Source organism: Salvelinus fontinalis, chromosome 9 (assembly GCF_029448725.1).
Source record: "Salvelinus fontinalis isolate EN_2023a chromosome 9, ASM2944872v1, whole genome shotgun sequence".
Taxonomy (NCBI): domain Eukaryota; kingdom Metazoa; phylum Chordata; class Actinopteri; order Salmoniformes; family Salmonidae; genus Salvelinus; species Salvelinus fontinalis.
This window is the reverse complement of record NC_074673.1, coordinates 3,691,757-3,705,461: the sequence shown is the minus strand read 5'-3', so window position 1 is coordinate 3,705,461 and position 13,705 is coordinate 3,691,757. Positions and strand designations below refer to the sequence as shown.

Genomic DNA, 13,705 nt, shown 5'->3' with positions numbered 1-13,705 from the left:
GAGGATGTCTTCCCTGTAACACACAGCATTGAGATTGCCTGCAATGACAACAAGCTCAGTCCGATGATGCTGTGACACACTGCCCCAGACCATGACGGACCCTCCACCTCCAAATCGATCCCGCTCCAGAGTAAAGGCCTCGGTCTAACGCTCGTTCCTTCGACGATAAACGCGAATCCGACCATCATCCCTGGTGAGACAAAACCGCTACTCGTCAATGAAGAACACTTTTTGCCAGTCCTGTCTGGTCCAGCGACGGGGGGTTTGTGCCCATAGGCGACTTTGTTGCCGGTGATGTCTGGTGAGGACCTGCCCTACAACAGGCCTACAAGCCCTCAGTCCAGCCTCTCTCAGCCTATTGCGGACAGTCTGAGCACTGATGGAGGGATTGTACGTTCCTGGTGTAACTCGGGCAGTTGTTGTTGCCATCCTGTACCTGTCCCGCAGGTGTGATGTTCAGATGTACCGATCCTGTGCAGGTGTTGTTACATGTGGTCTGCAACTGCAAGGACGATCAGCTGTCCATCCTGTCTCCCTGTAGGGCTGTCGTAGGCATCTCACAGTACGGACATTGCAATGTATTGCCCTGGCCACATCTGCAGTCCTCATGCCTCCTTGCAGCATGCCTAAGGCACATTCACGCAGATGAGCATGGACCCTGGGAGTCTTTCTTTTGGTGTTTTTCAGAGTCCGTAGAAAGGCCTCTTTAGTGTCCTAAGTTTTCATAACTGTGACCTTAATTGCCTACCGTCTGTAAGCTGTTAGTGTCTTAACGACCGTTCCACAGGGGCATGTTCATTAATTGTTTATGGTTCATTGAACAAGCATGGGAAGCAGTGTTTAAACCCTTTACAATGAAGATCTGTGAAGTTATTTGGATTTTTATGAATTATCTTTGAAAGACGGGGTCCTGAAAAAGTTTAATAACCAAAAAAGTGTTAAACAAAGTAGCCACCCTTTTGCCTTGATGACAGCTTTGCACACTCTTGGCATTCTCTCAACCATCTTTAAGAACAGCTCAAATAAGCAAAGAGAAACGACAGTCCATTCTTACTTTAAGACATGAAGGTCAGTCAATCCGGAAAATTTCAAGAACCGAAATAAATGCTTCATTTAGAGTTCAAGAGTTCAAGTAATAGACACATCTCAACATCAACTGTTCAGAGGAGACTGTGTGAATCAGGCCTTCATGGTTGGATTGCTGCAAAGAAACCACTACTAAAGGACATCAATAAGAATAAGAGACTTGCTTGGACCAAGAAACACGAACAATGGGCATTAAATCGGTGGAAATGTGTCTTCTGGTCTGATGAGTACAAATTTGAGATTTTTGGTTCCAACCGCCGTGTCTTTGTGAGACGCAGAGTAGATGAACAAATGAGCTCCACATGTGTGGTTCCCACCGTGAAGCATGGAGGAGGTGTGAGAGTGCTTTGCTGGTGACACTGTCTGTGATATATTTGGAATTTAAGGCACACTTAACCAGCATGGCTACCACAGCATTCTGCAGCGATACGCCATCCCATATTGTTTGCGCTTAGTGGGATTATCATTTGTTTTTCAACAGGACAATGACCCAACACACCTCCAGGCTGTGTAAGGGCTATTTGACCAATAATCAGAGTGATGGAGTGCTGCATCAGATGACCTGGTCTCCACAATCACCTAACCTCAACCCAATTGAGATAGTTTGGGATGAGTTGGACCGCAGAGTGAAGGAAAAGCAGCCAACAAGTGCTCAGCATATGTGGGAACTCCTTCAAGAAGACTGTTGGAAAAGCATTCCAGGTAAAGCAGGTTGAGAGAATACCAAGAGTGTGCAAAGCTGTCATCAAGGCAAAGGGTGGCTACTTTGAAGAATCTCAAAGAAAAAACATATTTTGATTTATTTAACACTTTTTTTGGTTACCTACATGATTCCATATGTGTTATTTCATAGTTTTGATATCTTCACTATTATTCTATAATGTAGAAAATAGTCAAAATAGAGAAAAACCCTTGAATGAGTAGTTTTGTCCAAAATTTTGACTGGTACTATATAAATAAATGATTAGATAAAATATTGAATTTGGCTTAACCTACTATAGCCCATAGAAATAACACAATCATAAATTGAAAAAAAATGACAGTCCAACAGTTTTTCATAAGGAATAAGGTTTTGAAGCGTCTGTCAGGTATCTAGAACATATAAGAAAGCTCAGCAAATATATATATATATTTTACATATTTAAACACTTTTTGGGGGGGGGGGGGTAAGCACAAAAATACCTTCACAATTCCATTAACTTTTTAAACCGGTACCGATTACCTTCAGAGGATCCCCATAACACTTGTAGGAGAACACCATTTTGTTTGAGAGAATCTCCCCCTTTTTTACAGTGGGGGTTCACATTAGTTTATAGACCGAGAGGTTCGGAATGCTACAAACAGAAGTTGTCACATCAGCGTTTTTCCGACTTCAGACGAGCAGAGCAAAGCGGAGAACACCATCATGTTTGTTAGAGTCTCCCCTTTCCATAGAGTGGTCATGGGTCTCACAAACACAGCTGTAGCTCCGCTACCTTCCACCACAGATTTCGGAAGGCCGCCATTGGCAGATTTCGGAAGGCCGCCATTGGCAGATTTCGGAAGGCCGCCATTGGCAGATTTCGGAAGGCCGTCCATTGGCAGATTTCGGAAGGCCGCCATTGGCAGATTTCGGAAGGCCGGCCATTGGCAGATTTCGGAAGGCCGCCATTGGCAGATTTCGGAAGGCCGCCATTGGCAGATGCAGGGGATTGAGACACATCCAATACAAAAACAAAAATATCTCTATCTTAAACTGACGGATTTGATGGGTATTTTTTTGCATCATGTTACTTAGATTGACGCACTGGTGCGTCAATAGACTCTAGGGGGATTTATAATGTGATAATTTGACAGAAAAGTAATAACTGGTTTGGTTGATAAAATACTTTTTAAATTACCCATGAAGTCACATCAGATATGGTGTGAATGAGAGGAGGTCTATATGACTAAATACAGAGATGTATTGCGTTCATGACTACACACGTGATTTATGTGCGACAACTGACTGAGCTGGAAGACATTTTCTCTCAAAGCTAACACCGACAGGTAACTGCCAAAATAAAGGAAACACATGAGTAAATGAGGGATACAAAGTATATTGAAAGCAGGTGCTTCCACACCGGTGTGGTTCCTGAGTTAATTAAGCAATTAACATCCCATCATGCTTAGGGTCATGTGTAAAAATGCCAAGTTGCCCATTATTTAGGCTACCATGGCTAGAAGAAGAGATCTCAGTGACTTTGAAAGAGGGGTCTCAAAGGAACATTGTGTGTGTGTGTGTGTGTGTGTGTGTGTGTGTGTGTGTGTGTGTGTGTGTGTGTGTGTGTGTGTGTGTGTGTGTGTGTGTGTGTGTGTGTGTGTCTCAGTCACCAGATCTCAACCCAAGTGAACACTTTTGGGAGATATTGGAGCGGTGCCTGAGACAGCGTTTTCCCAACACCACCATCAACAACAAAACACCAAATGATGGAATTTCTCATGGCAGAACGGTGTCGCATCCCTCCAATAGAGTTCCAGACACTTGTATAATCTTTGTCAATGAGCATTGAAGCTGTTCCGGCGGCTCCTTGTGGCCCAACGCCCCTGTTAAGACACTTTATGCCTGAGGTTTCCTTTATTTTGGCAGTTACCTGTATGTTGTTATGATCTCAGTGGCGTGCAGTATTTCTCGCTGTCCTGTTGAGACAGAGCAAATACCAGTGTGTTATAATACAGCTCATTGTCAAGTCATCATTCATCTCACACCCGTCATGTCTCATACCAACATACAAACACAACTTCCTTTAAATCATGTGCATACCGTCGTCTTTATTCATATCTACACAAAAGGTTTACTTATTCCAATGACGTTAAAGATTGTGACTAATGCCATATACCTGAATACATCAATCTTACTGTAATCTTTTTTGACAATGATTACTTTACCATAAACATGAAACACAAATATTTATTTCACGATGCTCGGTTGCAATGTGTGAGTGAATCAATTAGTAAATGTACTGTTTTTTTTTTTTTTTTCATGTCAAGCGTGGGTCTTGCTAGGCTCCACAGAGTGGTGCTCCTGTCATCTCGTCGTGTCAACAAACAGTAGGCAGCCTGCTGAAGCAGTGAGGTCACAGGGAGACAATGTAGCCGGCACAGGGATCGGACTTAGCTCGCCCACGCTCTGCAACGCGCGTCCCCCTCTGTATGCGGGTAACCATGACTACCGTCTGCCAGCGCTGCACTCTCAACAGCTCCCTGGCTCCCACAATCAGGGTAGCTGACGGACAGCAGTAGGGACAGAGCTATTAAAACAAGAGAAGGCTTGAACAGCAAGGTAAGAGACAGCTTTCTCATATGGTATACTTACTCACTAAAGATTCTGTTTTCTGGTTATGCTAAGTATATTTAAAATGTTTATTTGTCATTCTAAAATATTAGTTACTTCTTTGTGTGCTTATTAATAACAGTAGGCCACGTGTGAACTGTATGTAGATGTAATACATTTACTCAGTGTACAGAAGGTTAATTCACCCAGAAAACATTTGTTATTGCGTCCACATTTGTTTTCCTTGTAAGGTTTTTTTTTTTCTCTCTTTCAAATTCTATTTGACTGCAACACAAACACAAGGTATTTGGAGTCCAGTCAGTGGGGTTATAATTAACTGCACTGCATTGTTAAAGATTGGGTGTGAACTCAGAGCAGAACAAACAAACACTGGAAAAGTCGAGGCATTTTTCCCCATGAATAGTAGTAATAATAGCAGACTACGAATTGCCACTAACATGAGACTCAGTCAATCCTTGTCCCCTTTTTCCACCCTCTGGCCAAGGGGCCTGTCGATACAGTCTGTGCCGGATGGACTTGGCCCAGCTATGGGGGGGTGAGAACCGCGGCCTCTCCCACGTGGAAGGCAGGGATGAGTTCGGAGGACTGGGTGTTAAACCCTTCAGTCGTTCCCTCATCCCTCTCAGAGACTCTCGTCCACTCGTCCTCACCGATCTGGACATGTGGGACAGCAGGTCTCACTTTAAATCTCAGGTAAGGAACGATTTGTGATTTATGTAGGTGACTTATAAATTTGTGTTATGAATTAATTATTTAGATCATGGTGAGGCATTTTTGAGTGATGTTTTGTTCTGTTAGTCCTCAGCATGGAGTATGGCTTGTATGACTGGAGGGTTCCTCTCCAAAATGAGCACCGGGTATGAACAGAAACTTTTTTGTAGCCTTAAAGACATAACGTTCGTATTTAACCTCTAGGTTGTACTTCTATTTAGGCTGCACCTTGACCCTAGGTTGGTTTGAGCACTGCCTTTCCCTTTAAAAAAAGGGTAGGTTTACTCAAAGCGTCTTGTATAATTTGATATTGATGACATCTGTTTCATGTGTCCTAGCACCTCCGTTAATGGCAGAGATGGTGGCTTCAGCAGACAGAGTGACCCAGGGCTGGGTAAAAGAAGATGGCAGTCGATGTCTCGCCTGGCCCCTGAGGGCGCCCCCCGGTCCCTCTCCCCTGTCTCCCCAGGGGTTGAGCTAAGAGCAGCCCTGGAAGAGAGTGGCTTTAGGTATGAGCCTTTATAACGCCTTATAACAAGGTACTTAGAGAGACATAACATATTATAACCCTTTATAATGCCTTATTATAATGTTATTAGATAGACATAACCTACTGTATTATGAGCCTTATAACAAGGCATTATAAATATAATGGATAAATAGAAGGTATTTATGTTATCTTATTATAAGGTACTACTTAGGGAGACATAGAATGTTATAAGCCTTATAATAAGGTATTATAAAGTCTCATATACACTTATAACCTGTAATAAAGCTTCTACACTGTGCTTCTACACCTGCATTGCTATCTGTTTGGGGTTTAAGGCTGGGTTTCTGTACAGCACTTTGATATATCAGCTGATGTAAGAAGGGCTATATATAAATACATTTGATTTGATTTGATAAAGCATTGTATCTGCAGGCGGGCAGAGCTGGTGCAGAGGCTGCGGGAGGCCCACGGACGTCTTGACAGCCAGACAGACCTGTTGATGAACAGACACACACAGCTGCAGCATTGCAGTAGTACTGCACAGCTGCTGGAGATGAAACACGAGGTACGTGAAGGATCTCTGGACTTATACTGCGGTTTAATGATTCAGAAAGTCTACTGTCTCTGTGTACACTCTGAACTGGTCTTTAATGGCCATAACGTACTCTTCACTTCTATCCGGTACAGCCAGATTTCCCTCTCAAGGTTTCTTCCTTCTTGGAAGTTTTTCCAACACCATTGTACCTGCACTTGCTTTTTGAGGTTCAGGCCAGGCCTTGTCTTGTTTCTGGGGTTCAGGCCTTGTCTGGTCTTTGCGGTCTAGGCCAGGTTTTGACTGGTCTTTGGAGTCTAAACCAGGTTTTGACTGGTCTTTGGGGTCTAGATCAGGCTTTGTCTAGTCTTTGGGGTCTAGGTCAGGTTTTGACGGGTCTTTGGGGTCTAAACCAGGTTTTGACTGGTCTTTGGGGTCTAAACCAGGTTTTGTCTGGTCTTTGGGGTCTAAACCAGGTTTTTGACTGGTCTTTGGAATCTAAACCAGGTTTTGACTGGTCTTTGGGGTCTAAACCAGGTTTTGACTGGTCTTTGGGGTCTAAACCAGGTTTTGTCTGGTCTTTGGGGTCTAGATCAGGCTTTGTCTAGTCTTTGGGGTCTAGGTCAGGTTTTGACGGGTCTTTGGGGTCTAAACCAGGTTTTGACTGGTCTTTGGGGTCTAAACCAGGTTTTGTCTGGTCTTTGGGGTCTAAACCAGGTTTTGTCTGGTCTTTGGGGTCTAGGTCAGGCTTTGTCTGGTCTTTGGGGTCTAAACCAGGTTTTGTCTGGTCTTTGGGGTCTAGGTCAGGTTTTGTCTGGTCTTTGGGGTGTAAACCAGGTTTTGTCTGGTCTTTGGGGTTTAAACCAGGTTTTGACTGGTCTTTGGGGTCTAAACCAGGTGTTGTCTGGTCTTTGGGGTCTAAACCAGGTGTTGTCTGGTCTTTGGGGTCTAGATCAGGTTTTGACTGGTCTTTGGGGTCTAGATCAGGTTTTGTCTGGTCTTTGGGGTTCAGGCTCACCCCTCAACCCGTTTGTCCCACAGCAGCTGGCAGATGCAGTGAGTGCTCTTGAGCAAGAGAAGGAGGCAGCTGAGTTGAGCCGGGTTGAGGAAAGCCGACGTCGAGGAGAACTGCAAGACAAGTGAGTACAATGACTAAGCCGCTAAGAATGGCATTCATGGTATTGAATGAGTTCATACCATTTCCAAATCCCCGTGTAGATGAACAGGACAGCTATTCACCATGCAGGGGCCATTTCCATTTCAATTCAGTCATTTCAGGAAAAAATATATATAAAATTTAACTTCCTGAATGGACCGAATTGAAATGGATTTGACCCCAACCCTGCTATTCACCTCAGTTTTCAAACCTGATATAAAGAACTCCCAAAAGAGACGTCAGTAAATTCCATTTATATGTCCATTTGAAGGGTTCTTCAACTGGAGAGGGACATGTCGAAGATGAGATTGTCTCTCGAGAGAGGGAGTGTTATCAAACCTGCGGCCCCAAGAACTAACAACAACCCACCCAGCAGGACCTTACCTGTTACACAACAAGACTTGTTCAGAGAGGTACACTGTTTAACCTCATTGTAAAAAAAAAAAAAACGTTAAAAAAAACCTCTTTGGGTCCTTGATCTGTTTGTGCAACTCCTCTGATTGTTGTCATAACGACCATTAGAGCTGATACAACTCAAACAGATCTGGGACCAGGTTACTTGTGGATAACCTTGTTTAGAGTAAAAACCCCACGTATGGTTCAACTTTAAAGCAGCACTACATCCATACGGATGATTTTACAGTGTGTCTGTGTGTCCGCGTGTCCGTCCAGGGGAAGCAAAAAGCAGAGAGAGAGCTGTCCGGACTGAGAGAGGCCCTCAGAGAGGCCGAGGAGAGAGCAGAGGCCCTGGAGACAGGGAGAGACTTTCATCAACTACGCACCTCTAAAGAGGTGAGTCCAACAACTAGCCTCGTCTCATGGAGTTTCTGTCCCAAATCACACCCTATTCCCTGTAGTGGCCACGACCTTTGACCGAGGATTAAAGGCCCTAGTCTGTCTGTGTAGTCTTGACAACTGCTGTGTTCATTGTTAACATTTTATTTTATACGTGACCTTTCTTTAACTACGCAAGTCAGTTAAGAACAAATTCTTATTTACAATGACGGCCTACCGGAGAACAGTGGGTAACTGCCTTGTTCAGGGGGCAGAACGACAGATTTTTACCGGGTCAGCTCGTAGATTCGATCTAGCAACCTTTCGGTTACTAGTACAACGCTCTAATGAACAGGCAGCTTTTAAATCACTGATGTACAACAGGAGAAAAAGGGGTCAGAGAACACTTCCTTGTGGTACTCCACAGTTTATACAGACTCTTCTATTCCTATTCATCTTTGTGTCTCCAGCCCTGTTCTCTCCCTACCTCCCACTCTGTATCTCCAGCCCCGTTCTCTCCCTACCTCCCACTCTGTGTCTCCAGCCCCGTTCTCTCCCTACCTCCCACTCTGTCTCCAGCCCTGTTCTCTCCCCACCTCCCACTCTGTGTCTCCAGCCCTGTTCTCTCCCCACCTCCCACTCTGTGTCTCCAGCCCGTTCTCTCCCTACCTCCCACTCTGTGTCTCCAGCCCCGTTCTCTCCCTACCTCCCACTCTGTGTCTCCAGCCCCGTTCTCTCCCTACCTCCCACTCTGTGTCTCCAGCCCCGTTCTCTCCCTACCTCCCACTCTGTGTCTCCAGCCCCGTTCTCTCCCTACCTCCCACTCTGTATCTCCAGCCCCGTTCTCTCCCTACCTCCCACTCTGTATCTCCAGCCCCGTTCTTTCCCTACCTCCCACTCTGTGTCTCCAGCCCCGTTCTCTCCCTACCTCCCACTCTGTGTCTCCAGCCCTGTTCTCTCCCTACCTCCCACTCTGTGTCTCCAGCCCCGTTCTCTCCCTTCCTCCCACTCTGTGTCTCCAGCCCCGTTCTTTCCCTACCTCCCACTCTGTGTCTCCAGCCCCGTTCTCTCCCTACCTCCCACTCTGTGTCTCCAGCCCTGTTCTCTCCCTACCTCCCACTCTGTGTCTCCAGCCCCGTTCTCTCCCTACCTCCCACTCTGTGTCTCCAGCCCCGTTCTCTCCCTACCTCCCACTCTGTGTCTCCAGCCCCGTTCTCTCCCTACCTCCCACTCTGTGTCTCCAGCCCCGTTCTCTCCCTACCTCCCACTCTGTGTCTCCAGCCCCGTTCTCTCCCTACCTCCCACTCTGTGTCTCCAGCCCTGTTCTCTCCCCACCTCCCACTCTGTGTCTCCAGCCCCGTTCTCTCCCTACCTCCCACTCTGTGTCTCCAGCCCCGTTCTCTCCCTACCTCCCACTCTGTGTCTCCAGCCCCGTTCTCTCCCTACCTCCCACTCTGTGTCTCCAGCCCCGTTCTCTCCCTACCTCCCACTCTGTGTCTCCAGCCCCGTTCTCTCCCTACCTCCCACTCTGTATCTCCAGCCCCGTTCTCTCCCTACCTCCCACTCTGTATCTCCAGCCCCGTTCTTTCCCTACCTCCCACTCTGTGTCTCCAGCCCCGTTCTCTCCCTACCTCCCACTCTGTGTCTCCAGCCCTGTTCTCTCCCTACCTCCCACTCTGTGTCTCCAGCCCCGTTCTCTCCCTTCCTCCCACTCTGTGTCTCCAGCCCCGTTCTTTCCCTACCTCCCACTCTGTGTCTCCAGCCCCGTTCTCTCCCTACCTCCCACTCTGTGTCTCCAGCCCTGTTCTCTCCCTACCTCCCACTCTGTGTCTCCAGCCCCGTTCTCTCCCTACCTCCCACTCTGTGTCTCCAGCCCCGTTCTCTCCCTACCTCCCACTCTGTGTCTCCAGCCCCGTTCTCTCCCTACCTCCCACTCTGTGTCTCCAGCCCCGTTCTCTCCCTTCCTCCCGCTCTGTCTCCAGCCCCGTTCTCTCCCTTCCTCCCACTCTGTCTCCAGCCCCGTTCTCTCCCTTCCTCCCACTCTGTGTCTCCAGCCCTGTTCTCTCCCTTCCTCCCACTCTGTGTCTCCAGCCCTGTTCTCTCCCTTCCTCCCACTCTGTGTCTCCAGCCCCGTTCTCTCCCTACCTCCCACTCTGTGTCTCCAGCCCCGTTCTCTCCCTACCTCCCACTCTGTATCTCCAGCCCCGTTCTCTCCCTTCCTCCCACTCTGTGTCTCCAGCCCCGTTCTCTCCCTACCTCCCACTCTGTGTCTCCAGGCTACAAAACACATGCTGCAGCACTTTTCACCTACCTCTCTCTTCCTACCTCCCGCTCTGTGCATCCAGGCTCAGAGGACAGTGTTGAACCAGACAGAGGAAGTGAACCAGAGACTGGATCGTGCCTTGCAGACCCACAGTGAGCTGCAGGACCAGCTGAGTGAGGCACGCAGTAAGCTGGGTCAGGCCACTCTGGTGAGTGGCAGGGTTAGGGTCAATTCCATTTCATTTCAGGAAACCTTTATTCATCACTCAAAGGGACATACAAGCATTAACTCTAGTCCTGGACTAAAAAAAAAACATAGTCAATGGATGTTCTTTTTCATTCCCGAGAACTGAGCTTAATCAGTGTCTGGGAAACCAACCCAAAGTCCTCTTTCACTCCACTGACTGGTCCTAACCACCCTCTCTGTCGGGCAGGAGAGGGATCTTCTGACCTCCAAGGTGTTGCGTCTGGAGGACAGCGTGGAGGACCTGAAGATCAAGCTGACCGGAGCCATGCGTGACAAGGACCGCTTACTACAGGTCTCCATCCATCCTCTGTCTTTACTAGCTAAACACTGTGGGCCCCAATCCTAACTTCACATCCATGCGTGATGAGTTATCGTGCAAATTCTCCGTTAACATCCAAGGCGTAATCATCGAGATAAGGCCATGCATCTCGAGTATAACGATGCAAAGATCCAATGTATTTGTGCATAGATGTTTTGTCTTGATGAACACCTGCGTATGTTCTGTCATGTGTGCTGTACAGGAGAAGGCAGACCTGCACCAGCACGCTCAGGATCTGGAGCTGCAGTTGGAGAGGGCCCAGAGAGGCAGGGAAGGCTACACAGACCAGGTGTGTGAGCTCAGCAACCAGCTGGCCGAGGCCAAGGCCCACACCAACAGGCAGGGGCAGGAGACTGTGCAGATGAAGCAGGAACTTCTGACTGTGACAGAGGTGTGAAGTTTGAAACAACTTGGTTTGGTTATGGACTGTGACGTAGCGGGTTTCAAAATTCAGGGAATAAAAAAAAAAAGAAGGGGTGTCAAGGCCGTCGAATGAAGAGGACCAAGGTGCAGCGTGGTGAGCGTACATATTCCTTTATTTATATGACGCCGACATAAACAATAAACAATGCAAAACAACCGTGAAGCTTAAGGGCTATGTGCCACAAACAAAGTTAACCTCCCAAAGACAGGTGGGGAAAAGGGATACCTAAGTATGGTTCTCAATCAGAGACAACGATAGACAGCTGTCCCTGATTGAGAACCACACCCGGCCAAAACATAGAAATACAAATAATAGAACTAAAGAACATAGAATACCCACCCCAAATCACACCCTTTCCATATATATTTACCAGAACAATGCACCCTAAAAGGGGAAACTTTCCATATATATTTACCAGAACAACGCACCCTAAAAGGGGAAACTTTACATATATATTTACCAGAACAATGCAGCCTAAAAGGGGAAACTTTCCATATATATTTACCATAACAATGCACCCTAAAAGGGGAAACTTTCCATATATATTTACCAGAACAACGCACCCTAAAAAGGGGAAACTTTCCATATATATTTACCAGAACAATGCACCCTAAAAGGGGAAACTTTCCATATATATTTACCAGAACAATGCACCCTAAAAAGGGGAAACTTTCCATATATATTTACCAGAACAACGCACCCTAAAAAGGGGAAACTTTCCATATATATTTACCAGAACAATGCACCCTAAAAGGGGAAACTTTCCATATATATTTACCAGAACAATGCACCCTAAAAGGGGAAACTTTCCATATATATTTACCATAACAACGCACCCTAAAAAGGGGAAACTTTCCATAAATATTTACCAGAACAATGCACCCTAAAAGGGGAAACTTTCCATATATATTTACCAGAACAATGCACCCTAAAAGGGGAAACTTTCCATCTATATTTACCAGAACAACGCACCCTAAAAAGGGGAAACTTTCCATATATATTTACCAGAACAACGCACCCTAAAAAGGGGAAACTTTCCATATACATTTACCAGAACAATACACCCTAAAAGGGGAAACTTTCTATTAAAAACCCTATTTCTAGTCCTAGTTGTGTGCCTGTTGGTTCCACTTGTTGAGCTGAATTTTTTTGTACTCTGTGACTGAATTTTCTACCTGCTTAAGTGTTCCATATCCCGTCTGAATGTTTAACCACATCTATCTCTTTGATATTGGACAAGATGAATGAAAAGATGACATCAGAACTGGAGATGGTCAGACAGAGGCTGGAGTCCTCATTGTCTCAGCTGCATGAGCTGGGGGCGGAGAGAGTCATCCACACCAATCAGATCGCAGCTCTGGAGACGGAGCGCTCGCAGCTGATCGGAGAGAAGGAGGAGTTGACGAGTGCTATTGGACGGGATGGAAGACAGGAGGAGGAAGTGACAGAGTTGAGGGAGAGTTGTTGTCAGCTCAGGTGAGAGGAATAACAGACTGCAGATGTACATTTGGAGATCACCACTTGGTATCATAGCCTTAAGCCCAAATCAACCCCTAACGGTGACCTCGACCCCTAGGCCAAGATCCTAGATGACATTTTCACCAGAGTGCGAGATAGAGATACGACCCGCTGTTGCGGTGACTGTATTGCCGCCACACTGGCAGTCATGAGTCAGGACCGCAGTAAAATTGCACGTGACCGTTGAGTCTCCTCTTGTTCACTTTGTACATGCGTTGGTAGTACCCAACTCGCTAACGACCATCAGCTCACTAATGGCCTGGTACTCAGGGCTCTATTGTCCCTCCATCAGGTCACTAATGGCCTGGTTCTCAGGGCTCTATTGTCCCTCCATCAGGTCCTAATGGCCTGGTTCTCAGGGCTCTATTGTCCCTCCATCAGGACCCAATGGTCTGGTACTCAGGGATCTATTGTCCCTCCATCAGGTCCTAATGGCCTGGTACTCAGGGCTCTATTGTCCCTCCATCAGGACCTAATGGTCTGGTACTCAGGGCTCTATTGTCCCTCCATCAGGTCCTAATGCCCTGGTGCTCAGGGCTCTATTGTCCCTCCATCAGGTCCTAATGCCCTGGTGCTCAGGGCTCTATTGTCCCTCCATCAGGTCCTAATGGCCTGGTACTCAGGGCTCTATTGTCCCTCCATCAGGTCCTAATGGTCTGGTACTCAGGGCTCTATTGTCCCTCCATCAGGTCCTAATGGTCTGGTACTCAGGGCTCTATTGTCCCTCCATCAGGTCCTAATGGTCTGGTACTCAGGGCTCTATTGTCCCTCCATCAGGTCCTAATGGTCTGGTACTCAGGGCTCTATTGTCCCTCCATCAGGTCCTAATGCCCTGGTGCTCAGGGCTCTATTGTCCCTCCATCAGGTCCTAAT

The 13,705-nt window shown here is 46.9% G+C and overlaps 1 protein-coding gene across 4 annotated transcripts in view; it reads left to right on the top strand.

The window, feature by feature from the left end:
• The first annotated feature begins 4,154 nt into the window (after positions 1 to 4,154).
• LOC129861910 (trichohyalin-like) overlaps positions 4,155 to 13,705 on the top strand; it is a 30,819-nt gene continuing 21,268 nt past the window's right edge. For 2 of the 4 annotated variants that reach the window (XM_055933094.1, XM_055933097.1), the window contains exons 1-12: positions 4,156 to 4,387; positions 4,884 to 5,092; positions 5,198 to 5,256; positions 5,449 to 5,619; positions 6,033 to 6,165; positions 7,174 to 7,271; positions 7,560 to 7,701; positions 7,961 to 8,080; positions 10,408 to 10,533; positions 10,759 to 10,863; positions 11,093 to 11,281; positions 12,555 to 12,790. In XM_055933094.1, the coding sequence (XP_055789069.1) occupies positions 4,910 to 5,092; positions 5,198 to 5,256; positions 5,449 to 5,619; positions 6,033 to 6,165; positions 7,174 to 7,271; positions 7,560 to 7,701; positions 7,961 to 8,080; positions 10,408 to 10,533; positions 10,759 to 10,863; positions 11,093 to 11,281; positions 12,555 to 12,790 (1,562 nt within the window). In that variant the 5' untranslated portion in view covers positions 4,156 to 4,387; positions 4,884 to 4,909. Of the gene's footprint in view, positions 4,388 to 4,883; positions 5,093 to 5,197; positions 5,257 to 5,448; positions 5,620 to 6,032; positions 6,166 to 7,173; positions 7,272 to 7,559; positions 7,702 to 7,960; positions 8,081 to 10,407; positions 10,534 to 10,758; positions 10,864 to 11,092; positions 11,282 to 12,554; positions 12,791 to 13,705 lie in introns of all 4 variants that reach the window. The other 2 variants (XM_055933095.1, XM_055933096.1) reach the window with 2 other exon arrangements.